We start from the raw sequence: 26141 nt of genomic DNA on the forward strand, positions 1-26141 counted from the left end.
CACAGGACTACAAATTGGCATTCAGGGGGAGTTATCATCCCGCTTAACACTTCTCACCGCTTTGTGTTTTCCAGAGGTGACATTCTGATAACAACGCACCAATGGAGGACGAGGAAGATCTGTTTGTGACCGATTGTAATGTGAGCGCCAGCGAGGATGAGGTGAGCAAACGTCAAATCATTGGCACCTTCAAAGGTCCACTCCCCAAAAAAAAAAAAAAAACAATAAAGGGACCCATGTAAAAATAAAAATTAAAATAAATATAATAAAAAAAAAAAAAAAAAATTTTTAAAGCACATCATCCCTCTTTGCTCGCACGCAAAATAGCGAACGCAAGTCACACCCACATGTGTAAACTGTTCGCACCACATGTGAGGTATCGCCGCAATCGGTAGAGCGAGAGCAATAATTGGAGCACTAGACCTCCTCTGTAACTTAAAGCGGAGTTCCACACAAAAATGGAACTTCCGCTTTTCGGAACCCTCCCCCCCTCCGGTGTCACATTTGGCACCTTTCAGGGGGGAGGGGGGTGCAGATACCTGTCTAAGACTCCATGGGAGTCTATGCCTCTTCCCGTCCCGACCGCGCTGTCTGCTGGGAACACACAGCTCCCAGGAGAGAGCGGGGACCACTCGGGACGCGCAGCGCGACTCGCGCATGCGCAGTAGGGAACCGGGAAGTGAAGCCGCAACGCTTCACTTCCTGATTCCCTCACCTAGGATGGCGGCGGCAGCTGCCGAGAACCGAGCGGGTTCTCGGCGTCCCCTGCCGACATCGCTGGACCCTGGGACAGGTAAGTGGCCATTTATTAAAAGTCAGCAGCTGCAGTATTTGTAGCTGCTGGCTTTTAATTTTTTTTTTTTTGGCGGTGTGGGTGAACCCCCACTTTAAAACTGGTAACCTGTATAAAAAAAAAAGTTTTAAAGTGTCGCCTGTGGAGATTTAAGTATCGTAGTTTTGACGCCATTCCACGAGCGTGCGCAATTTTAAAGCGTGACATGTTTGGTATCTGTTGATTTGGCGGATAACATTATCTTTTATATTTTTACAAAAAATGTTTTCTCTAATTATTTATCTCTCTTTATTTATTGAGAGACCCTAGGGAATAAAATGGCGGTCGTTGCAATTTTTTTATGTCGCGCGATATTTGTGCAGCAGCTTTTGAAACGGAAAAACTATATATATATATATATATATATATATATATATATATATATATATATATATATATATATATATATATATATATATATATAATAATGTTTGCTTTTGCATTTCAAAAGCTGCTCCACAAATACCATGCGAGTTAAAAAAATTGCAACGACCGCCATTTTATTCCCTAGGGTCTCATATATATTTTTTACATTTGGGAGGTTTTAAAGTACCGTAATTTTCTAGCAAAAAAAAACCCAAATTTTTTACTTGTGAACAAAGTGGCAGAAAAGGCCCCGCTCAGCAAGACTGCGATTGATCCCAGGAGAGAAGCTGTGTGTTCAGAGCAGGGGGAGGGGGGCGGATCCTGCCTCTGCTAATCAGAAGACTGCTATCCCAGCTGATTCAGACTCTCTGCCAGCAGGTTTGATTGTGTCTAAGGTCTGTGCCAATACCCAGTAAGTCTGTGTCTTCCCAGTTGCCCTAGTTTGTGCCAATACCCAGTATGTCTGTGTCTTCCCAGTCTGTGCATTTACCTAGTGTGCCCATGTCTTCCCAGTCTGTAGGTAAGGTTTCAGTTACCGAGAATGTATCCATTCCTTCTATGTCTTCTAAAATTGCAGAGGCAGCGAGAGGTGCTGAGGTGGGTGCATCAAGTGCAGTGCCAGTCCCCCTCCCCCCCTGACGCTGCAGGGTTTCTATTGAGGATCGTGGGGAGGATGGTGAAGAGGCTGGCCTGGTGGTAGATAAGGGAAGGGAGAGTGGGGGGGTGAAGGGAAGGATAGGTGTGGGGAGGCTGTTGACTCCGGTTTGTCCAAGGATGATATGGAGTGGTTGGAGGTTTAAAGGAGGAGGGGCAAAAAAAAAGAGGTACAGTTACCTTAAGTCCTAAGGTTTTGCCTTTGGAAAATAATTTTGAAGTCCTGTCAGATGATGATGATGATGATGATGATGAATGGGGCTTGTTGAGTACGGCATCCTCTATGGAGGATGAGTGTCGGGGTGCAACAAAGCGCGCTGGTTCTCCAGGGAGAGGGAGGAGTCAGGCTAAGAAACGTCTTCCTCGGCTACCCTAATGGCAGTTCTCACTCCGTTTTTGATGAAAGGCTCCATGCATGGTGACGGTGATGTTCCTTAGTCTGGCTCTCCCGTAGGGATTGTGTTGTGCGCAATTTGGTTTGTACCATTTATTATGTTCTTGTTTTGTATTATCAAATTCAATTATTTTGTAAATATGTTTTATTTATTTATTATGGTTTTATTGTATATAACTTGTTGTTTTGTAAGACAAAATAAACCCCTCATAATGGGCACAGCGGGTGTACAGACCCGGGAACTCAGCACAGGGATGGTGGGAACCCCTCATAATGGGCACAGCGGGTGTACAGACCCGGGAACTCAGCACAGGGATGGTGGGAACCTCTCATAATGGGCACAGCGGGTGTACAGACCCGGGAACTCAGCACAGGGATGGTGGGAACCTCTCATAATGGGCACAGCGGGTGTACAGACCCGGGAACTCAGCACAGGGATGGTGAGAACCCCTCATAATGGGCACAGCGGGTGTACAGACCCAGGAACTCAGCACAGGGATGGTGGGAACCCCTCATAATGGGCACAGCGGGTGTACAGACCCGGGAACTCAGCACAGGGATGGTGGGAACCCCTCATAATGGGCACAGCGGGTGTACAGACCCGGGAACTCAGCACAAGGATGGTGGGAACCCCTCATAATGGGCACAGCGGGTGTACAGACCCGGGAACTCAGCACAGGGATGGTGGGAACCCCTCATAATGGGCACAGCGGGTGTACAGACCCGGGAACTCAGCACAGGGATGGTGAGAACCCCTCATAATGGGCACAGCAGGTGTACAGACCCAGGAACTCAGCACAAGGATGGTGGGAACCCCTCATAATGGGCACAGCGGGTGTACAGACCCGGGAACTCAGCACAGGGATGGTGGGAACCCCTCATAATGGGCACAGCGGGTGTACAGACCCGGGAACTCAGCACAGGGATGGTGGGAACCCCTCATAATGGGCACAGCGGGTGTACAGACCCCGGGAACTCAGCACAAGGATGGTGGGAACCCCTCATAATGGGCACAGCGGGTGTACAGACCCAGGAACTCAGCACAGGGATGGTGGGAACCCCTCATAATGGGCACATCAGGTGTACAGACCCGGGAACTCAGCACAGGGATGGTGGGAAGTACTTTGAACTCAGCACAGTGAGGTCATAGTGGGGGTATCTCAGAAGAAGCTTTATGCGAAGTCCTCCACCAAACACTGAAATGTTAGATATGGGCGGACTGACCCTCTCATAGTAGTTTGCGTTGTGATCCTGGAATGACCCTTCTGTTTTTTTTTTTTTTTTTTTTTTTTTTTTAGCAGGAGGAAAGCGACTCGGAGCGCAAACACCAGAAGCTGCTGGAAGCCATCTCCTCCTTGGATGGAAAGAAAAGGTCGGAGCGATGAGTCTGTAGAGGCGTCTCTAATCTCTGAATGGAATAAGTCAAATGTTATTCTTCAATGTTTGTAGCCGGACTTCAGAACAGCTGATGAAATATATATAAATGGGGGGGGGTTTGTTTTACCTGCCAAACGATTTGTATTCCTGTCCATCCAGTCCTGAAGCCTCGTACACACCATCTGATTTTCCGACGGGAAATGTTCGATGACAGGCTGTTGGTAAAAATCCGACCGTTTTTGTACGCTCCATTGGACAATTGTTGTCGGATTTTCCGCGGACAAATGTTGGTTTAAAAGTTTTTTAACATTTTCCGCGGACCAATGTCTGTTGTCGGATTTTCCGAGCGTGTGTACACAAGTCCGTCGGACAAAAGTCCAAAGTACAAACACGCATTCTTGGAAGCCGTCGGTCTTGTAAAACTAACATTCGTAATGGAGAATTAACATTTGTGACGCGGCAAATGATGAAATCTGGAAGTGCGGCGCACAATTCTCTTCTTCTATAATAGGATAATAATGAAGCTGCTTTGCTGGTGATACTGATGGAGTTATTGCAAACACATTTTCAAAGGCTTTTTTTTTTTTTTTTTTCTAGTGATATCAAGAATAATATTATTATTATTATTATTATTATTTATTATTATTATTATATTTATTTATTTATTTATTTTTTTTTCTTTATTTGGGGCAAGTTACCACAACACCATTATATAGCTTTAAAGATCAAAGATACAACTATGTTGGTGTCTCTTGTTAAGTGTTCCTGCATAGCAAGACCACTTACTGTTATCTCACATATATATTATTATTATTATAGCCAAATTTACCACCCTAACTCCTCCCACAATTTTTACACTACATAGACAAGTAATATACCGAAACGTGCGGATTGTTCCCGAATGGTGTGCTATTACTTTGTGGAACGTTTCGCCGAATGATTCACGAAATATCGTCGTTTTTGCGGCGAAATTGGTCCCATAGGAATGAATGGGGAAACTAGAGTGGGAGATGACAAAAGCTGGAAAATCAGAACATGATTTCTAAACTGCCGCCACTCCCTCATTTTCAAGCCCACCTACACAAATCTTATATCAAAACGTTCAGCTATCCCTGCTGCCACTAAACATGTCCACAGCTAAGCCATAGTCCTGATAGTTTTCACAATATGACCATTTGTTTGCAACTCACGCCGTCCATTGACATTCATTGAAACTACACTCTAGCCCCCTCCAAATTTGAAGGGCAATTTCTAAACTGCGACCGTGCCTTCATTTTTAATATTTCAGAGACATACTATACATCAAAATCTAGGTCTGGGTCTTGTGATTCTCACAATATAAAGATCTTCGCTGTAGGATGTATAGTTTTTAAAATACGGCCATTTGTTTAGAGGTCATTTCAGGAAATTTTAGCCATTAATCAGAGTGTACTGTTAGTGTTTGTTTTGTTGCCATGGTTACCAAAGCTTCTGTTATACACAGGGGGGGAGGTGGCTGGAGCATCTCAGCTCTGATTACAGAGCCCGGGGGAGGGGACAGATACACCATGTACTGATTTATAATAGAGGAATATGATGGGGCAGTTTTGATGGGGTAATTCTGATGGGGCAGTTTTGATGAAGCAGTATTTGGGAAGCATAAACAAGGCATGAGCGTTGCTAGGAAACAGTGGTTGTAAACACAAGATGCTGAGACACCCCAAATGCATGTGACTTCATCTGCTAGACTTGATAATGCTTGTAGACTCCTCCCACAGTTTTCACACTACAGAGACAAATAATATACCGAAACGAGCGGATTGTTCCCGATTGGTGTGTTATTACTTTGTGGAATGTTTTGCCGAATGGTCCACGAAATGACGTTTTTGCGGCGAAATTGGTCCCATAGGAATGAATGGCGAAATGTTCAAAACTAGAGTGGGAAGTGACAAAAGCTGACAAACCCATGATCAGCCAAAACATTATGACCACCCCATGATCAGCCAAAACATTATGACCACCCCATGATCAGCCAAAACATTATGACCGCCCCATGTAAAAAAAAAAATATTTTTGAAAAAAAAAAAAAATTTTTGAAAAAAGTAAAAATATAATTTTTGAAAAAAAAAAATATTTTTGGAAAAAAAAAATTATTTTTGAAAAAAAAAAATATTTTTGAAAAAAAAATTTCTTTTAAAAAAAAAATTATTTTTGAAAAAAAAATATATTTGAAAAAAAAAAATTATTTTTGAAATAAAAAAAATTCATTTTTGAAAAAAAAAAATTACTTTTGAAAAAAAAAATCATTTTTGAAGAAAAAAAAATCATTTTTGATTAAAAAAAATTCATTTTTGAAAAAAAAAATTACTTTTGAAAAAAATGTTCAGCTCTTTCAGCGAATGATGGAACTTTTTTACTACTATTTATACTTTTTAAAATATTAAGCTTTTTAACACTTTTCACAGTTACTCAAGCCACTCCACCCCACCCAGTTACTCCGCCCACTCCAGTTGTAGAGGCAAGATCACTTTCACAATTTCCCCAGAAATTGTAGCTTTTCTAGTTATTATTATTATTATAGCCAAATTTACCACCCTAACTCCTCCCACAGCTTTTACACTACATAGACAAGTAATATAATGAAACGTGCGGATTGTTCCCGAATGGTGCGCTATTACTTTGTGGAACGTTTCGCCGAATGGTTCACGAAATATCGTTTTTGCGGCGAAATTGGTCCCATAGGAATGAATGGCGAAATGTTCAAAATTAGAGTGTTCGAGGTGACAAAAGATGACAACCCCATGATCAGCCAAAACATCATGACCACAACATGATCAGCCAAAACATTATGACCGCCCCATGAAAAAAGAAAAAAATCATTTTTGAAAAAAAAAAAATATTTAAAAAAAAAAAAGAAAATATTTAAAAAAAAAAAAAAAAAAATTATTTTTGAGAAAAAAATAATTTTTGAAAAAAAAAAAAAATATTTAAAAAAAATAAATTTTTGAAAAAAAAAAAAATTTTGAAAATAAATAATTTTTGAAAAAAAAACAAAATATTTAAAAAAAAACATTTTTGGAAAAAAAAAACAAAATATAAAAAAAAAAAATTTTTGAAAAAAAAAAAAATTTTTGAGAAAAAAATAAATAATCTTTGAAAAAACAAATATTTTTGAAAAAAATTATTTTTGAGAAAATATTTTTGAAAAAAAAACAAAATATTTAAAAAAAAATTATTAGAAAAAATTTTTGAAAAAAAACAATATTTAAAAAAAAAATTATTTTTGAGAAAAAATTTTTGAAAAAACAACCAAAATATTTAAGAAAAAAATTTTTGAGAAAATTTTTTTTGAAAAAACAAATATTTTTGAAAAAAAAAAATCATTTTTGAAGAAAATTTTTTTTGAAGAAAATGTTCAGCTCTTTCAGCTAATGATGGGACTTCGTCAACTTTTTTTACTACTATTTATACTTTTTAAAATATTAAGCTTTTTAAGACTTTTCACAGTAACTCCAACCACACAACAGTTACTCAAGCCACTCCTCCCAGTTACTCCGCCCACTCCTGTTGTAGAGGCAAGAACACTTTTCACAATTTTCCCAGAAATTGTAGCTTTTCTAGTTTTACATTGTATTTTATAAAATGTAACTGCCGACTCCCAAACTGTCATTTGATGTAAAACACAAAGCCAAGTATTATTCTCCACAATTCTTTTACCACTTGTGCATTAAAAAAGATAACAAAATTAGACATGAAATCTGCCAATATAACTTAAAGCGGAGGTCCACCCTAAAATAAAAAATCACAATAATATTCTCAAAAAAAAAACATTTGAAAGAAAAAAATTTTCTTTTTACTTACCAGAAACCCCTGTTGCTAGGCAGTCTTCCTAATCTGCCTCTTCCTATTCCGCGGCGCTGTTCCTTCACTTCCTCCTCTTCGGCGAGCTGCCCCGTTGTCTTCTGGGACATGTGTGTGTCCCAGAAAACAGCAGGGCCAATCACAAAGCGCCACGCAATTCGCGCATGCGCTGTAGGAAACGGGCAGTGAAGCCGCAAGGCTCCACTGGCTGTTTCCCTTCGTTAGGATGGCGGGGCCGCCACCCGATCCGATGGATGGATCGGCCTCGGGGGGGGGGGGGGGGGGGGGGTGTGACATTGCGGGCTCCCTGGACAGGTAAGTATCCTTATTAAAAGTCATCAGCTACAGTGTTTGTAGCTGCTGACTGGAACACCGCTTTAACCAAAGTGCATTCTATGCATCCAAAAATCTAGAAAATATAACAAATCAAATCATTATTATTCAACCCAAAAAATAAAATAAAAGCCTCATGCATGTGTCCTGCTTCTTAATATAGGGGGGTCATCAATGCCAAGAGTTGGTGAAAGCAGAGGGGTCCGTCATCCGGAGATAATTCGGAGAAATTCGGATTATTCTCCTGGAGCTCCCGCAGCAGAGGCATAGGACATACTGGTCACCATTATAATAAAGCAACCAATTTTTGGTCCAAGAACTCCTCCTCCTCCTGTTCCTGGACTGGACTTGGGTCAAAGCAATAACTCCAAGGTCAATAATAAACAACACGTTATCTCCTCCGATAACGGCCGTTCAGAAACTAACTGAAAAGCGCAAACTGAAAAGCGCGAATCAACACTCGCCAAACTTTTACTAACACGAAATTAGCAGAAGGTGCCCAAAGGGTGGCGCTAAAGAGCTGAAAAACCATGTAGTACGTCACCACGTTTGTGTTTGTTGGCCAACAATTGCTGTTTGTATGCAAGACAAAATCCAGGCACACGCCTTCCCGACAAAAGTCTGAGGTTTTGTTGGCCAACAATCCGATCGCGTGTATGAGGCTTTACATAGCTCTGTCTGGCAGGGAAGGGGCCTGACTTTCCTCTGCTGCTGTTTAGTACCACTTGCAGGTCTTTTCCCTCCTCCCAGCCTGTGAATGGACAGTGAAAGGAGAAGCGGCGCAATAAACAGCTCATCTCTCTATAAGAATATTCCATCTCAGCTCATGAGCACTACAGTACACCTGATTGGCTCCTTAGGCATCTTCTCCATCCCCAGTCCTTACTATACAAGTTCTTTAAGAGGCAGATTCAAGCTCTTTTAAACTGAGCGGCTTCTACCAGATCTGTACCGAAAGTAATCCAAAATCGGGCATTGGTGAACCCTTGATGAAGCCCTTTGTGATGAAACGCGTCGGAACAGAGCCTAGGCATACACTCCGTAGCTAAGAATTTGTAATCAAAGTGTGGTAAAATCATAATCTATTGATGTATATTGATCTTGTTTCCTTTTTTTTTTCTTTTTCCCCTCTCAAAAACAGGCGGAGGTTGGCGGAGCGCACAGAGGCCAGTTTGCATGTATCCGAATTCGGCATCACCGCGGAAGGTTTGGACCCCTTCTGTTTTATCTACATTTTGTATAATGCTGTTGTATTCTACAATGCTCAGCGCTGTCCATTGACAGAAATGTGTGGAGTTCAGAGGAGACCCCCCCCCCGATCCCCTTTTTTCTGAGGCTCGCTCCTGATTGGCTGTTATAGTAGAGGAGTCGGGGAGTCCTCTCTGATGCTTTTCCTCCACCTGAATTTGCATTCTGTATCCTGACACTGATGTCATGTACAATATGTATGCGGTGTTCTTGGCACTTGAAGTAGAGCTATGGCATCCCGTTTTTATATTGAAAAAAAAAAAAGCTGCAGAATTTAATTATAAGCACGCCCACTTTTTCAGTTCCGTTTCAGGGGGTGTGGCCAACGACATTGTCACTGGTGATAACGAGCCTGCCGGCTTCTTATGTCTCTTGGAGACTTCTAGTGGCCGTATTTGCAGCAGCTTGAGTGTCTCTGCCCCGCCCACAGCTTCTCTGCCCCGCCCACAGCTTCTCTGCCCCGCCCACAGCTTCTCTGCTCCTCCCTCATCTGCTCCTCCCTCATCTGCTCCTCCCTCATCTGCTCCTCCCTCATCTGCTCCTCCCTCATCTGCTCCTCCCTCATCTGCTCCTCCCTCATCTGCTCCTCCCTCAGCTTCTCTGCCCTGCCCACAGCTTCTCTGCCCTGCCCACAGCTTCTCTGCTCCTCCCATAAGCTTCTCTGCTCCTCCCACAGCGGTGAGACCTTCCTATTTTTAGGTACAGCCATTTTCACGTGATATTGAAGTCTCGCCACTGTTTATAGATTTAGAATCCACTGGGGGGGGGGTGACACCATCATTGACATATCATGTACTGGGCCCAGGGCATTCTGGGAACTTTATCTCATTGTCGGAGTTCTTGGAGCAGAAGATTTAAAAATCCGGCCTGTGATATGGGGCTTCCTTTGTGTGATGATCTGAATGTCCGGCCTTTCTGCTGATCGCACTGTCGGTGTTTTTCCAGGAGTCGGGGAGAAGATCTCTCTGTCCGATCTCATTGAACCCATCAAGAAGACCACCGCCCTGACCACGGTCAAGAAGCAACTAAATAAGTTGAAGGACAAGAAGAGTGTGGAGCTTCCCCTGAGCAACGAGGAGACCCAGAAGGTAAGTCTCTTCTCTTCACTTCTTTTAGCTCTTCACTTTCTTCTTTTCTTTTTTGTGTTTTCTCTTCTCTACCTTTTTTTTTTTTTTTCCTGCTTCTCTTTTCTCTTCTGTGATACTTATGTCCATGGGAGGAGCCTGTGATGGGTACGTGGGAGGAGCCTGTGATGGGTACGTGGGAGGAGCCTGTGATGGGTACGTGGGGGGAGCCTGTGATGGGTACGTGGGGGGAGCCTGTGATGGATACGTGGGAGGAGCCTGTGATGGGTACGTGGGAGGAGCCTGTGATGGGTACGTGGGAGGAGCCTGTGATGGGTACGTGGGAGGAGCCTGTGATGGGTACGTGGGAGGAGCCTGTGATGGGTACGTGGGAGGAGCCTGTGATGGGTACGTGGGAGGAGCCTATGATGGGTACGTGGGAGGAGCCTGTGATGGGTACGTGGGAGGAGCCTGTGATGGGTACGTGGGGGGAGCCTGTGATGGGTACGTGGGGGGAGCCTGTGATGGATACGTGGGGGGAGCCTGTGATGGGTACGTGGGAGGAGCCTGTGATGGGTACGTGGGAGGAGCCTGTGATGGGTACGTGGGAGGAGCCTGTGATGGGTACGTGGGAGGAGCCTGTGATGGGTACGTGGGAGGAGCCTGTGATGGGTACGTGGGAGGAGCCTGTGATGGGTACGTGGGAGGAGCCTGTGATGGGTACGTGGGAGGAGCCTGTGATGGGTACGTGGGAGGAGCCTGTGATGGGTACGTGGGAGGAGCCTGTGATGGGTACGTGGGAGGAGCCTGTGATGGGTACGTGGGGGGAGCCTGTGATGGGTACGTGGGGGGAGCCTGTGATGGGTACGTGGGGGGAGCCTGTGATGCGCGTGAACGTGGGAGGAGCTTGTGATGCGCGTGAACGTGGGAGGAGCTTGTGATGCGCGTGAACGTGGGAGGAGCTTGTGATGCGCGTGAACGTGGGAGGAGCCTGTGATGCGCGTGAACGTGGGAGGAGCCTGTGATGCGCGTGAACGTGGGAGGAGCCTGTGATGCGCGTGAACGTGGGAGGAGCCTGTGATGCGCGTGAACGTGGGAGGAGCCTGTGATGCGCGTGAACGTGGGAGGAGCCTGTGATGCGCGTGAACGTGGGAGGAGCCTGTGATGCGTGTGAACGTGGGAGGAGCCTGTGATGCGTGTGAACGTGGGAGGAGCCTGTGATGCGTGTGAACGTGGGAGGAGCCTGTGATGCGTGTGAACGTGGGAGGAGCCTGTGATGCGTGTGAACGTGGGAGGAGCCTGTGATGCGTGTGAACGTGGGAGGAGCCTGTGATGCGTGTGAACGTGGGAGGAGCCTGTGATGCGTGTGAACGTGGGAGGAGCCTGTGATGCGTGTGAACGTGGGAGGAGCCTGTGATACGTGTGAACGTGGGAGGAGCCTGTGATACGTGTGAACGTGGGAGGAGCCTGTGATACGTGTGAACGTGGGGGGAGCCTGTGATACGTGTGAACGTGGGGGGAGCCTGTGATACGTGTGAACGTGGGGGGAGCCTGTGATACGTGTGAACGTGGGAGGAGCCTGTGATACGTGTGAACGTGGGAGGAGCCTGTGATACGTGTGAACGTGGGGGGAGCCTGTGATACGTGTGAACGTGGGGGGAGCCTGTGATGGGTACATGGGAGGAGCCTGTGATGGGTACATGGGAGGAGCCTGTGATGGGTACGTGGGAGGAGCCTGTGATGGGTACGTGGGAGGAGCCTGTGATGGGTACGTGGGAGGAGCCTGTGATGGGTACATGGGAGGAGCCTGTGATACGTGTGAACATGGGGGGAGCCTGTGATGGGTACGTGGGAGGAGCCTGTGATGGGTACATGGGAGGAGCCTGTGATGGGTACATGGGAGGAGCCTGTGATACGTGTGAACATGGGGGGAGCCTCTGATGGGTACGTGGGAGGAGCCTGTGATGGGTACATGGGAGGAGCCTGTGATGCTTGGGTACATGGGATTTGTTTCCTGTTTAATGAATTTGCAAAGATTTCAACCATACTACTCTCACGTTGTCATTATGGGGGATTGTTTGTAGAATTTTGAGGAAAATAATGAATTTAGTATATTTTGGAATAAGGCTGTAACATAACATGATGTAGAGAAAGTGAAGCGCTGTGAATACTTTCCGGATGCTCTGTACGCAAAATCTTTCCACTTCCAGCAGTTTGTGATCTCCAGTGATTACATGATTGCAGTGCAGCAATAGGAAATCTCATTGATGGCAGTAAAGAGCACAGTGTACACTGGCCTGGGCCATGCTATGGAAGGGGAGGAGAGAGGGGAGAGAGGTTGTGTTGTGTTTCTGCTCTGCTGTCCTTTTACAATCACTCTCCCAAAATGCATTAAAAACCTTCATAGCTACAAAAAGAAAATATATATACACTGTCTGTCTTCTCACACTCTCTCCTTTTCAGCATATTTGCTGAAGAAGTGACAGGTACTCCTTCCTTTTTTTTTCTCTTCTCCTCCCCTTTTTTTTCTTACCTATTGTGTGTCTTTTTATATTCTTTTTATTTTTCTATGAACAGATCCAGAGAGTGATTTCCTATCAAAGCACATCGGTGGAAGTGGCCAAATGGGATCCGGTTGTGAAGCAGAACCGGAAGGCGGAGCAGCTGGTCTTCCCGCTCGCCGACGAGACGTTGAGGCCGACGCCCATCGAGGACAAGCTCTCCGGGTGGAAGGTCGGTGCTGCTTCCATCGTAGAGTTCTGGATGATGATTTGTCTTTTAAATCCTCCCTCCGGCCCCCCCCCCCCCCCCTTCAGTCTTGTACAAGTTGTAGCGGCTCCTCTCCTGGACTGAATTGTCTTCCTCCTGATTTCACCGCACACTGTGAGCTTCTCACCATGTATATTAGAAGCTGCAGCAAGTCAGAGAGAGCCCCGCCCTCATTTCCTGGCTGGAGGACGTCCAGCATCATCCAACGCTTTTCTCCCCAGCCTGACTTTTATCTGACCCCTCCTCTTTTCATTCATTTGATTTTAGTTTATAGAGCTTTGGTGTCACATGTGGTCTGTATGCAAATAGTCTGCCTAAGATCACCCACTTCTCTAGACCAACCGTCACCAAACTATTCCTCCCACTGACACCAATGATGGGGCACTATTCCTCCCACTGACACCAATGATGGGGCACTATTCCTCCCACTGATACCAATGATGGGGCACTATTCCTCCCACTGACACCAATGATGGGGCACTATTCCTCCCACTGACACCAATGATGGAGCACTATTCCTCCCACTGATACCAATGATGGGGCACTATTCCTCCCACTGATACCAATGATGGGGCACTATTCCTCCCACTGATACCAATGATGGGGCACTATTCCTCCCACTGATACCAATGATGGGGCACTATTCCTCCCACTGATACCAATGATGGGGCACTATTCCTCCCACTGATACCAATGATGGGGCACTATTCCTCCCACTGACACCAATGATGGGGCACTATTCCTCCCACTGATACCAATGATGGGGCACTATTCCTCCCACTGATACCAATGATGGGGCACTATTCCTCCCACTGACACCAATGATGGGGCACTATTCCTCCCACTGATACCAATGATGGGGCACTATTCCTCCCACTGATACCAATGATGGGGCACTATTCCTCCCACTGATACCAATGATGGGGCACTATTCCTCCCACTGACACCAATGATGGGGCACTATTCCTCCCACTGATACCAATGATGGGACACTATTCCTCCTACTATTACCAATGATGGTCACTATTCCCCCCACTGATACCAATGATGGGGCACTATTCCTCCCACTGATACCAATGATGGGGCACTATTCCTCCCACTGATACCAATGATGGGGCACTATTCCTCCCACTGATACCAATGATGGGACACTATTCCTCCCACTGATACCAATGATGGGGCACTATTCCTCCCACTGATACCAATCATGGGGCAACTAAAAGCATAAAACCTAAGCGGATTAACCTTCAGCTTCAGGATAAGTCGGAGTGGAGAGGCGGACAAATTACCATGGCGATGTATTCACTGATATTCCGAAGGAGCCCCAGTGCTGATTTATAACAGAACTTCAATGGTTAAAGTGTAGCATTTGTGAAGGTGGAAGAGACATTCATCCAGGAATCCCTCGTTTATAAACAATGTTCCTTTGTATATGTCTCTATATCCTGTGTGATCCATTTTGCTTTGTTTATAAACATTGTTCAGACAGGAAATAGAGATGCAATGTAACATTGTTTATAAACATTGATCAGATGGAAGATAGAGAGATACAAAGTAACATTGTTTATAAACATTGATCAGAAGGGAGATAGAGAGATACAAAGTAACATTGTTTATAAACATTGATCAGATGGAAGATAGAGAGATACAAAGTAACATTGTTTATAAACATTGATCAGATGGAAGATAGAGAGATACAAAGTAACATTGTTTATAAACATTGATCAGACAGGAGATAGAGAGATACAAAGTAACATTGTTTATAAACATTGATCAGACAGGAGATAGAGAGATACAAAGTAACATTGTTTATAAACATTGATCAGATGGAAGATAGAGAGATACAAAGTAACATTGTTTATAAACATTGATCAGACAGGAGATAGAGAGATACAAAGTAACATTGTTTATAAACATTGATCAGACAGGAGATAGAGAGATACAAAGTAACATTGTTTATAAACATTAATCAGACAGGAGATAGAGAGATACAAAGTAACATTGTTTATAAACATTGATCAGACAGGAGATAGAGAGATACAAAGTAACATTGTTGATAAACATTGATCAGACAGGAGATAGAGAGATACAAAGTAACATTGTTGATAAACATTGATTAGACCGGAGATAGAGAGATACAAAGTAACATTGTTGATAAACATTGATTAGACCGGAGATAGAGAGATACAAAGTAACATTGTTGATAAACATTGATTAGACCGGAGATAGAGAGACACAATATTACATCTCCCGTCTGATCGATCTTTATGGGCGGAGTTTTACCCGTTCTCCTCAGACTGACGCTCTCCCTTCTTCTTCCTCTCAGGCACGCACACCTCTGGAGATGGAGATATTCAACATCCTTCATAACAACAAGCAGCCAATCACTGACCCCCTGCTGACTCCGCTGGAAGAGGCTTCATTGAAGGCTATGAGTCTGGAAGAGGTGAGTGCGGCTGTACCCGCATCATCGCTTTTACGGTTCAATTGAGAACGATTTTTGGTATAAAGATTCCCTGATAAGTCGCGGAGTCTTGTAATGATCTGTGGTGATGTCACTATCGGCCAAGGAATGGCGGCCCTGAGACGCTCAACAGCTGAGCCACTGCCGGCTTCATTCACAGCAAGGGAGGAGATCAGGGAACAAACATCCTCAATCTCCTTCCCGCTTGACCTCCGGAAGCTCATCTATGTGGTGCCGGTCTACACGGGAGAGCTGAGGAACTACAGAGGAAAGATGGCTGCAGGGGAAGGCGGGGGGGGGGAATCGCACCTCCCACACTGCAAAAGTGATTGAGCGGCTATAAAGCCACCCGGATCACTTTTCTATTACAGCGGGGAAGCTGGATGAATGAAAGGAGCGCACGCTACCGCAGCCACGAGCAATGTGATCCTTCACAGTCTGGACTGAAGGGGCTAAAATAAGAAAAAAAAAGAAAGACGGATGTTATTGGATTTGCCCACCTGGGGGTGAGACGCGTTTCTCTTTATTCCAGTTTCTGGGAATCGCATAAAAGAAGAAAAATTCTAAGGATTTCTTTCTATATATTTTTAGTTAATCCCCTCCCCCCGTGGGGTGTGTATGTATATAGATATAGATTTTTTTTTTTAGATCTATATTAGATTGATTATTATATATATATAAAAAAAAAATCTATTTTTTTGTCATTTCTTCAGTGTTGTCACATGAAAAGATTTACACAAATGTGAGAGTATGTATGTTATATATATTACATACATACTCTCACAAAAGTAAGTACACCCCTCAGTGAGATTTGTGTAAATCTTTTCTTCTATCTTTTCATGTGACAACACTGAAGAAATGACACTTGTCTACAATGTAAAGTAGTGAGTGTACAGCTTGTATAACAGTGTAAATTTGCTGTCCCCTCAAAATAACTCAACACACAGCCATTAATGTCTAAACCGCTGGCAACAAAAGTCAGTACACCCCTAAGTGAAAATCTCCAAATTGGGCCCAATCAGCCATTTTCTCTCCCCGGTGTCATGTGACTCGTTAGTGTTACAAGGTCTCAGGTGTGAATGGGGAGCAGGTGTGTTAAGTTTGGTGTTATCGCTCTCACTCTCTCATACTGGTCACTGGAAGTACAACATGGCACCTCATGGCAAAGAACTCTCTGAGGATCTGAAAAAAAAGAATTGTTGCTCTACATAAAGATGGCCTAGGCTATAAGAAGATTGCCAAGACCCTGAAACTGAGCTGCAGCACGGTGGCCAAGACCATACAGCGGTATAACAGGACAGGTTCCACTCAGAACAGGCCTCGCCATGGTCCACCAAAAAAGTTGAGGTCACGTGCTCAGCGTCATATCCAGAGGTTGTCTTTGGGAAATAGACGTATGAGTGCCGGCAGCATTGCTGCAGAGGTTGTAGGGGTGGGGGGTCAGCCTGTCAGTGCTCAGACCATACGCCGCACACTGCATCAAATTGGTCTGCATGGCTTCAGTGTCGTCGCATAAATTATTTACAAAAATGAGGGGTGTACTCACTTTTGTGAGGAAAAAAAGAAAATATTTAAAAAAAATTTATATGTATGTGTGTGTGTGTATATATATATATATATATATATATATATATATATATATATATATATATATATTATATATATATATATATATATATATATATATATATATATATATTATAAAATTTATATTTTTTATATATATATAATAGAGAGAGAGACCCAAACGCCATGTAGCAGCAGTGAGAAAACAAAGTACATAGAACAAGGAATGGTTGTAGTCGGTCTCCCCGGGAATTTGTGATAAGGAAAAAGTGACGGTGTGTATACTGGTGTATAAGTGGGATAAACCAAAAGGTACCTTAAGGATAAGATCGAGAAGCGCTCCAAAAAAGCGCAGCTTGCAAGATTTCTGGTAAGATCACCAGGGCTGCACTTATTGGAAAAGATATAAGGAAATGCTTCCTATGGTATAGATAACGGACCAAAAGTGATGAAGTAAGAAGTACATTTTTTGGGTTTACGTTCCCTTATAGTGAATGATGATAATTTGTGGCACGGCTGTGTCTAGTGTCTGAAGTTCGTCTTGGCTCTGGTGCCATCTAGTGGAAACTTGTAGTAAATGTCACGCTACTCATCATTGCAAGGTTTTTTTGTTTTCAAACTTTTTATTTGGTACAAAAAGCTTATTAACATCTGCCATAAAGTGTACAATCAAAGTAATTTCTACAAAAAGAATAACAATATATATTAAGCGGTTCTTGAATGGAGTATACATTTTTATATATAAATATAGCAATTCCTATTAGGCTCGATTCACACAGGGGCAACACGACTTCAACGCGACTTTAACGTGACTTCAGCGCGACTTTAGCAAATTACAACGCGACTTCAAGTTGCCTCCAGGACAGGCGACTTCGGCTGTGGCCAATCACAGGACAATCGGCTCTCTGGGAGGGAAGGGTTTTCCCTGCAAAGTCGCTTGACTTTGAGAGAGAGATCCGACTTGGAGGCGACTTCCATTGATTTCTATGGTACAGGTCGCCTACCAAGTCGGATCCAAGTAGTACAGGGAGTACGCTCTGAAGTCGGTGCGACTTCAGTAGTGTCTATTAAGACGCTCCCATTCACTTAATGTGAATCTCTTTCTGGGGCGACTTGAGGGCGTACAAGTCGGATCCCAAGTCGTCCCAGTGTGAACCGACCCTTATACATTAAACTCTATATTCATATAATACTCTTCAGTGAACTTCAGTATTTGGTAGAATTATTCGGGGTTAAAGAAGAGATTAGCATGGTTAAACCATGGGTCCCCATTTCTTTGTGTAGAATTGGTTAGTGTTTTGTAGTGTGTGGAATATTTTTTTCCATTAAATTAATATTGTTAATTCTGGTTTTCAAATGTGAAAGAGGAACTGTGGGGGATTTCAATGGTATGCTATCAACCAGGGTACAGCAACACATATTGTGTGGATCAATCTCATATTATGTATGGAAAGACAGATGATAGGAGAAAATTGGAGACAGTTACATTTAGTGAGGTTTATGTTGCTATTTGAGATTTTGGAGGCAAATTTTTCCAGTTGTATTACTGATATGGTACACAGGTAATCCGCCCCTTTCTGTGTGCCAAACACTGCGCTCATGGGATTAGCCCCTCACTCAAAGCAGCCACTTAATGATACAAAATCATGTAAATTAATAATAAATGATACACTATAAACTCGCCCTCACCAATAGTGTGATCAAATAGCAGCGCTAAAAATACTAAAAAGATCTAAAAGAAAAAAAATATATATATATATTTTTTCTTTTAAATTTTTCCAGTTGTTTCCATATCTGAGTAACTCTATCACAATCCCAGAAGATATGAGAAAAGGATCCTGCTGAATTGCAACCTCTGAAACATGTATGGGGGGGTGTCAGGGAAAATAGCATGAATTTTAACTGGAGTATAATACCACCTTGTGAAAAGTTTGATTGCAGTTTCTTTGATCGTAATTGATCTTGTGCATTTGTGTAAGTTAAGGATACATTTGTCCCAATTTTCCATTGTAAATGAGAAATCACATTCTTGTTCCCACTTGAGCAAATAGGGAAGTTTGGATTGTTCTGCATTATTGACTAGATTAGAGTAGATTTCAGATATCAGGCCTGCTCTCCTAGGTGTTTTTAGACAAATGTTTTCAAAAAATGATGGTGGGAGTGAGTTTACTGTTTGGAAATATGTACTAAAAAAATGTCTGATTTGGAGAAATTTATTAAACTCAGTATTGGGGATCTGATGTCTAGATTTCAATAAAGAGAATGAAGTGAAGTTGTTGTTTTCTAAAAAATTATAGAGGGATATTAGGTTATTATTTGTCCACCATGAATCATTGCAGTTTTTTTAAATCGTTAAGTGGACTTGGATCGCTGTTCACGCTTGTTCTTCATTGTTTCTTTAGGCCAAGCTTCGGCGAGCTGAGCTTCAGAAAGCCCGTGCCCTGCAGTCCTTCTACGAGGCAAAAGCTCGAAGGGAGAGGAAAATTAAAAGCAAAAAGTAATTTCTTTAAAAAAAAAAAAATCTTTGCATCATCACTTATGTCTACTGGCTTGTAAGGTCTTCCATGTCTGCTTACCTTTTGGCTAATCTTGTGACTGTCAGGAGAAGTATGGAGAGTTGATGGGGAAGAAGTCAGAGGGGTGGTGGGTTGATTAGGAAGAGGTCAGGAGGAGGTAGAAGAGTTAATGGGGACAATGTCAGGTGGAAGATGAAGGAGGAGGATGGAGGGTTGATGGAGAAGGAGGAAGGAGGAGGATGGAGGATTGATGGAGAAGAAGAAGGCGGCGGAAGGAGGAGGATGGAGGGTTGATGGAGAAGAAGGCAGGAGGAGGATGAAGGGTTGATGGAGAAGAAGGCGAGAGGAGGAGGATGGAGGGTTGATGGAGAAGAAGGCGAGAGGAGGAGGATGGAGGGTTGATGGAGAAGAAGCGGGAGGAGGAGGATGGAGGGGTGATGGAGAAGAAGGCGGGAGGAGGAGGAAGGAGGGTTGATGGAGAAGATGGCGACGGGAGGAGGAGGATGGAGGGTTGATGGAGAAGAAGGCAGCGGGAGGAGGAGGGTTGATGGAGAAGAAGGCGGCGGGAGGAGGAGGATGGAGGGTTGATGGAGAAGAAGGCAGGAGGAGGAGGATGGAGGGTTGATGGAGAAGAAGGCGGCAGGAGGAGGAGGATGGAGGGTTGATGGAGAAGAAGACGGCGGGAGGAGGAGGATGGAGGGTTGATGGAGAAGAAGGCGGCGGGAGGAGGTTGATGGAGAAGAAGGCTGGAGGAGGAGGATGGAGGGTTGATGGAGAAGAAGGCGGCAGGAGGATGGAGGGTTGATGGAGAAGAAGGCGGCAGGAGGAGGAGGATGGAGGGTTGATGGAGAAGAAGGCGGCGGGAGGAGGAGGATGGAGGGGTTGATGGAGAAGAAGGCGGCGGGAGGAGGAGGGATGGAGGGTTGATGAAGAAGAAGGCGGGAGGAGGAGGATGGAGGGTTGATGGAGAAGAAGCGGCAGGAGGAGGATGGAGGGTTGATGGAGAAGAAGGCGGGAGGAGGATGGAGGGTTGATGGAGAAGAAGGCGGGGAGGAGGATGGAGGGTTGATGGAGAAGAAGGCGGCAGGAGGAGGATGGAGGGTTTATGGAGAAGAAGGCGGGAGGAGGAGGAGGATGGAGGGTTGATGGAAAAGAAGGCGGGAGGAGGAGGTTGATGGAGAAGAAGGCGGGAGGAGGAGGAAGGAGGGTTGATGGAGAAGATGGCGATGGGAGGAGGAGGATGGAGGGTTGATGGAGAAGAAGGCAGCAGGAGGAGGAGGGTTGATGGAGAAGAAGGCGGCGGGAGGAGGAGGATGGAGGGTTGATGGAGAAGAAGGCGGGAGGAGGAGGATGGAGAGTTGATGGAGAAGAAGGCAGCAGGAGGAGGAGGGTTGATGGAGAAGAAGGCGGCGGGAGGAGGAGGATGGAGGGTTGATGGAGAAGAAGGCGGGAGGAGGAGGATGGAGAGTTGATGGAGAAGAAGGCAGCAGGAGGAGGAGGGTTGATGGAGAAGAAGGCGGCGGGAGGAGGAGGATGGAGGGTTGATGGAGAAGAAGGCGGGAGGAGGAGGATGGAGAGTTGATGGAGAAGAAGGCGGCGGGAGGAGGAGGATGGAGGGTTGATGGAGAAGAAGGCAGGAGGAGGAGGATGGAGGGTTGATGGAGAAGAAGGCGGCAGGAGGAGGAGGATGGAGGGTTGATGGAGAAGAAGGCGGCGGGAGGAGGAGGATGGAGGGTTGATGGAGAAGAAGGCGGCGGGAGGAGGAGGATGGAGGGTTGATGGAGAAGAAAGCTGGAGGCGGAGGATTGAGGGTTGATGGAGAAGAAGGTGGCAGGAGAGGATGGAGGGTTGATGGAGAAGAAGGCGGCAGGGAGGAGGAGGATGGAGGGTTGATGGAGAAGAAGGCTGGAGGAGGAGGATTGAGGGTTGATGGAGAAGAAGGTGCAGGAGGAGGAGGATGGAGGGTTGATGGAGAAAGAGGCGGCAGGAGGAGGAGGATGGAGGGTTGATGGAGAAGAAGGCGGCGGGAGGAGGAGGATGGAGGGTTGATGGAGAAGAAGGCGGCGGGAGGAGGAGGATGGAGGGTTGATGGAGAAGAAGGCGGCGGGAGGAGGAGGATGGAGGGTTGATGGAGAAGAAGGCGGCGGGAGGAGGAGGATGGAGGGTTGATGGAGAAGAAGGCAGCGGGAGGAGGAGGATGGAGGGTTGATGGAGAAGAAGGCGGCGGGGAGGAGGAGGATGGAGGGTTGATGGAGAAGAAGGCGGCGGGAGGAGGAGGATGGAGGGTTGATGGAGAAGAAGGCGGCAGGAGGAGGATAGAGGGTTGATGGAGAAGAAGGCGGGAGGAGGAGGATGGAGGGTTGATGGAGAAGAAGGCGGGAGGAGGAGGATGGAGGGTTGATGGAGAAGAAGGCGGCAGGAGGAAGATGGAGGGTTGATGGAGAAGAAGGCGGCAGGAGGAGGAGGATGGAGGGTTGATGGAGAAGAAGGCTGGAGGAGGAGGATTGAGGGTTGATGGAGAAGAAGGTGGCAGGAGGAGGAGGATGGAGGGTTGATGGAGAAGAAGGCGGCAGGAGGAGGAGGATGGAGGGTTGATGGAGAAGAAGGCGGCGGGAGGAGGAGGATGGAGGGTTGATGGAGAAGAAGGCGGCGGGAGGAGGAGGATGGAGGGTTGATGGAGAAGAAGGCGGCGGGAGGAGGAGGATGGAGGGTTGATGGAGAAGAAGGCGGCGGAGGAGGAGGATGGAGGGTTGATGGAGAAGAAGGCAGCGGGAGGAGGAGGGATGGAGGGTTGATGGAGAAGAAGGCGGCGGGAGGAGGAGGATGGAGGGTTGATGGAGAAGAAGGCGGCGGGAGGAGGAGGATGGAGGGTTGATGGAGAAGAAGGCGGCAGGAGGAGGATGGAGGGTTGATGGAGAAGAAGGCGGGAGGAGGAGGATGGAGGGTTGATGGAGAAGAAGGCGGGAGGAGGAGGATGGAGGGTTGATGGAGAAGAAGGCGGCAGGAGGAGGATGGAGGGTTGATGGAGAAGAAGGCGGCAGGAGGAGGATGGAGGGTTGATGGAGAAGAAGGTGGGAGGAGGAGGATGGAGGGTTGATGGAGAAGAAGGCGGCAGGAGGAGGATGGAGGGTTGATGGAGAAGAACGCGGGAGGAGGAGGATGGAGGGTTGATGGAGAAGAAGGAGGGAGGGAGGAGGATGGAGGGTTGATGGAGAAGAAGGCGGAAGGAGGAGGATGGAGGGTTGATGGGGGATGAGGTCGGGGAGAATGAATTTGTGATGGGAAGAGTTCTGGAAGGTTGATGAGGAAGTTGCCAGGAAGGGAATGAAGTGGTCAGGAGGCGAAAGGAGGATAATTGGGGAAGAGGTCACACATATTGGAATAATTATTGATCTTTTTATTTATGTTTTCAGGTATCACAAGCTGCTGAAGAAGAGCAGGCAAAAGCAGGCTTTAAAAGAGTTTGAGGAACTCCGAAAGACAAATCCAGAGGCAGCTTTGGAGGAACTGGAGAAAATCCAGAGGGCCAGGATAGAGGTATGTGAGATCTGTCACCTGCCTGAACCTCCTAATAAAATTGACAGCTTAGACAGCACTTAGAAGGGGCCAATTATGAAGCATTTATGACAGTCAGTGTTGTACTTCAAATGTGTGTTGCTAGTTTGAAGGAATAAAAGCCACATCTATTCTAATGAGTTGGGGGAAGTTCTAGGATAAGCAAGAGAGAATTGGTTACTTAACTGTCATCATGTGACAGCTCTTTCCTCCCATCTGGGTTGTGTTTCTTTTAATAGGGGCTTCATCATGATGAAGCTCCTTTTGGGGAGAAACGCGTTAAAGGACTAAGAGGGTCTGGGGGCAAGCCATGTGCCCCAGTGTGACTGTTTTTTTTTTTTTATATCAAGGAAAAAAAAAAACAACCGTATCGCAGCTTCTTTGTGTGTGGATCATCCAGGGAGGAGCGCCTCCTGGAAATATGCACCCAGTTATTGATCCCGACATGCACACACAATCCCATCTTAGAGTGGGGAGGTCCCAGGCGTATGACCAGAACCGATGTGCGGCAGGTCCCAGGTGTATGACCAGAACCGATGTGGCAGGTCCCAGGCGTATGACCAGAACCGATGTGCGGCGGGGTCCCAGGCGTATGACCAGAACCGATGTGCGGCGGGTCCCAGGCGTATGACCAGAACCGATGTGCGGCGGGTCCCAGGCGTATGACCAGAACCGATGTGGCAGGTCCCAGGCGTATGACCAGAACCGATGTGCGGCGGGACCCAGGCGTATGACCAGAACCGATGTGCGGTGGGACCCAGGCGTATGACCAGAACCGATGTGGCAGGTCCCAGGCGTATGACCAGAACCGATGTGCGGCGGGTCCCAGGCGTATGACCAGAACCGATGTGCGGCGGGTCCCAGGCGTATGACCAGAACCGATGTGCGGCGGGTCCCAGGCGTATGACCAGAACCGATGTGGCAGGTCCCAGGCGTATGACCAGAACCGATGTGCGGCGGGACCCAGGCGTATGACCAGAACCGATGTGCGGTGGGACCCAGGCGTATGACCAGAACCGATGTGGCAGGTCCCAGGCGTATGACCAGAACCGATGTGCGGCGGGTCTTTTGCAATGTCAGTGTGACCCCCAGCAGGAGTAGACTTTCTGTTGGTTTCTCATAGGGGTCCCGACCAACTCTTCAGGATAAACGAGGTCTGATCCGATCATCTTCTATCCTAATTGTCTGTCTTCTCTCTCCACAGGAGCGAATGTCACTGAAGCATCAAAACAGCGGAAAATGGGCAAAATCTAAAGTCCTTATGGCAAAATATGATGAGGAGGTAAGCATCGTCTAACGGGGCAGAGTATATCAGGAGAGGAGAGTTATAGAGGAAGGAGAAGAGTCCTCCAGCAGTGCAGAGTATATCAGGAGAGTAGAGTTAGAGGAAGGAGCAGAGTATTTCAGGAGAGGAGAGTTATAGAGGAAGGAGCAGAGTCCTCCAGCAGAGCAGAGTATTTCAGGAGAGGAGAGTTATAGAGGAAGGAGCAGAGTCCTTCAGCAGTGCAGAGTATTTCAGGAGAGGAGAGTTATAGAGGAAGGAGCAGAGTCCTTCAGCAGAGCAGAGTATTTCAGGAGAGGAGAGTTATAGAGGAAGGAGCAGAGTCCTTCAGCAGTGCAGAGTATTTCAGGAGAGGAGAGTTATAGAGGAAGGAGCAGAGTCCTTCAGCAGTGCAGAGTATTTCAGGAGAGGAGAGTTATAGAGGGAGGAGCAGAGTCCTCCAGCAGAAGAGACATTGTGGGAAAGGTGTGCTGGGAGGGGGAGAGAAGGGGGGGGGGGGAGAAGAGGAGGAGAGGTAGAGAAGAGGGGGAGGGGGAGAGAAGAGGGGGTGTTATGACTGGAGGAAGAGGTGTGTAGAAGGGAACTCATGTGCTCTGGAGTTCTGTGATTGGAGGGTGGACGGTGAGGTGTAAGGGAAGTTCTTCCACCAGGGGAGTAGATTTGGAGAAAAGGGGGCGCTTATGACAGAGGGGTGAGGTGGGATAGAAGGTGGGGCTCTGATCAGGGATGGTGGTGGTTGGGGTGCAAGGTGGGAGGGGCTACTGTGACGGTGTGCTGAGTAGCTGGGGTGGCACTGACACTGTGGGGCTTTGTGCTGTGACTGAGGGGGGAGGGGTAAAGCAGCAGGGAGGGGGGGGGGGTGCTTTCACCAAGGATAGAAGGGGAGGAGCCTATGATTAAGGGTGGAAGGTGGGAGCTGCCTAACCAGCCACAGTGGCAGTTTTGGTGTGCACCCCCCCCCCCAATGGTTGAAGAGCTGCTTGTAGTTGTTGAGCTTTTTTCATGTTCCGCTCAGTGATTATTTTGGGGCTTTTTATCACCATTCCTCCTTTTTTAGGCCCGGAAGGCCATGCAGGAGCAGCTCCAGAAGAATAAAGAATTAACCCAGAAAATCAAAGCTTTGTCTGAGAGCGAGGAGAGCGAGGAAGAGGAGGAGATCATCCCGGACTTTGTCAATGACGCTCAGGTGATCTCCGAGGGCCCGAACCCCTGGATGACGGGAAAACTGCGCAGTGATGCAAAGGATTCTGGGAGCCAGGAGGATGAGGAAAAAATGCAGGTAGAAGCAGAATTAAACACAAAGGGTGAGGATCGAGAGGAGGAGGAGGAGGAGGAGGAGGAGGAAGAACAGGACTCTGAAGAAGAGGTCCTACTTAAAGAATTTGAAGAAAAGCGGCTCTTGAGGAAGCAGCAAGGAGAGCAGGAGTCCTATGATGAACCTGGTGAGTGGTGCCGGTTCCGGAGAACACTGATGTGTGATGATCTGTTTAATGGATATTGAGGGGTTATTCCAATTCACACTTTACACACATTAAGAGGGACCGGTCTGCGTTACAAAAAAAAAAGTCGTCTTTGTGTACCTAAAGTTCATGCAAAGATCACATGGTCTTCCCGGGGTCCTTGGGGTTGTTTCACGCCATTGGAGACGGCAGAAATCTTGTTTTCAGTTTGGAAGAATGTGTGTGGTGAAATGTGTGATCGAAAGATCAGCAAAACACGACCGGCAAGCAGAGGATGTAAATGTCCAAATACAGCGTTCTTCATGTACGTGTGATATCCCCAACTTTACTCCTCCTCTCTCCACACCCTCATCTATTTTTTTTTTTTCTTGCTCGCTCTCTTCCCCTTTCTTGCTCGCTCTCTTCCCCTTTCTTGCTCGCT

General features: G+C 46.3%; 1 protein-coding gene across 1 annotated transcript in view; it reads left to right on the forward strand.

Moving 5' to 3' along the window:
- The window catches only part of UTP14A (UTP14A small subunit processome component), a gene marked incomplete in the record, with an annotated part of 35906 nt that overhangs the window by 7608 nt on the left and 2157 nt on the right, over positions 1-26141 (forward strand). Inside the window, 10 exon segments of the mRNA XM_073598109.1 lie at positions 75-161; positions 3545-3618; positions 8938-9002; positions 9990-10132; positions 12686-12841; positions 15204-15323; positions 19310-19404; positions 22837-22960; positions 24183-24260; positions 25318-25680. Coding sequence (XP_073454210.1) covers positions 102-161; positions 3545-3618; positions 8938-9002; positions 9990-10132; positions 12686-12841; positions 15204-15323; positions 19310-19404; positions 22837-22960; positions 24183-24260; positions 25318-25680 — 1278 coding nt within the window.

This window comes from Aquarana catesbeiana, linkage group LG09 (genome assembly GCF_042186555.1).
Source record: "Aquarana catesbeiana isolate 2022-GZ linkage group LG09, ASM4218655v1, whole genome shotgun sequence".
Lineage (NCBI taxonomy): Eukaryota > Metazoa > Chordata > Amphibia > Anura > Ranidae > Aquarana > Aquarana catesbeiana.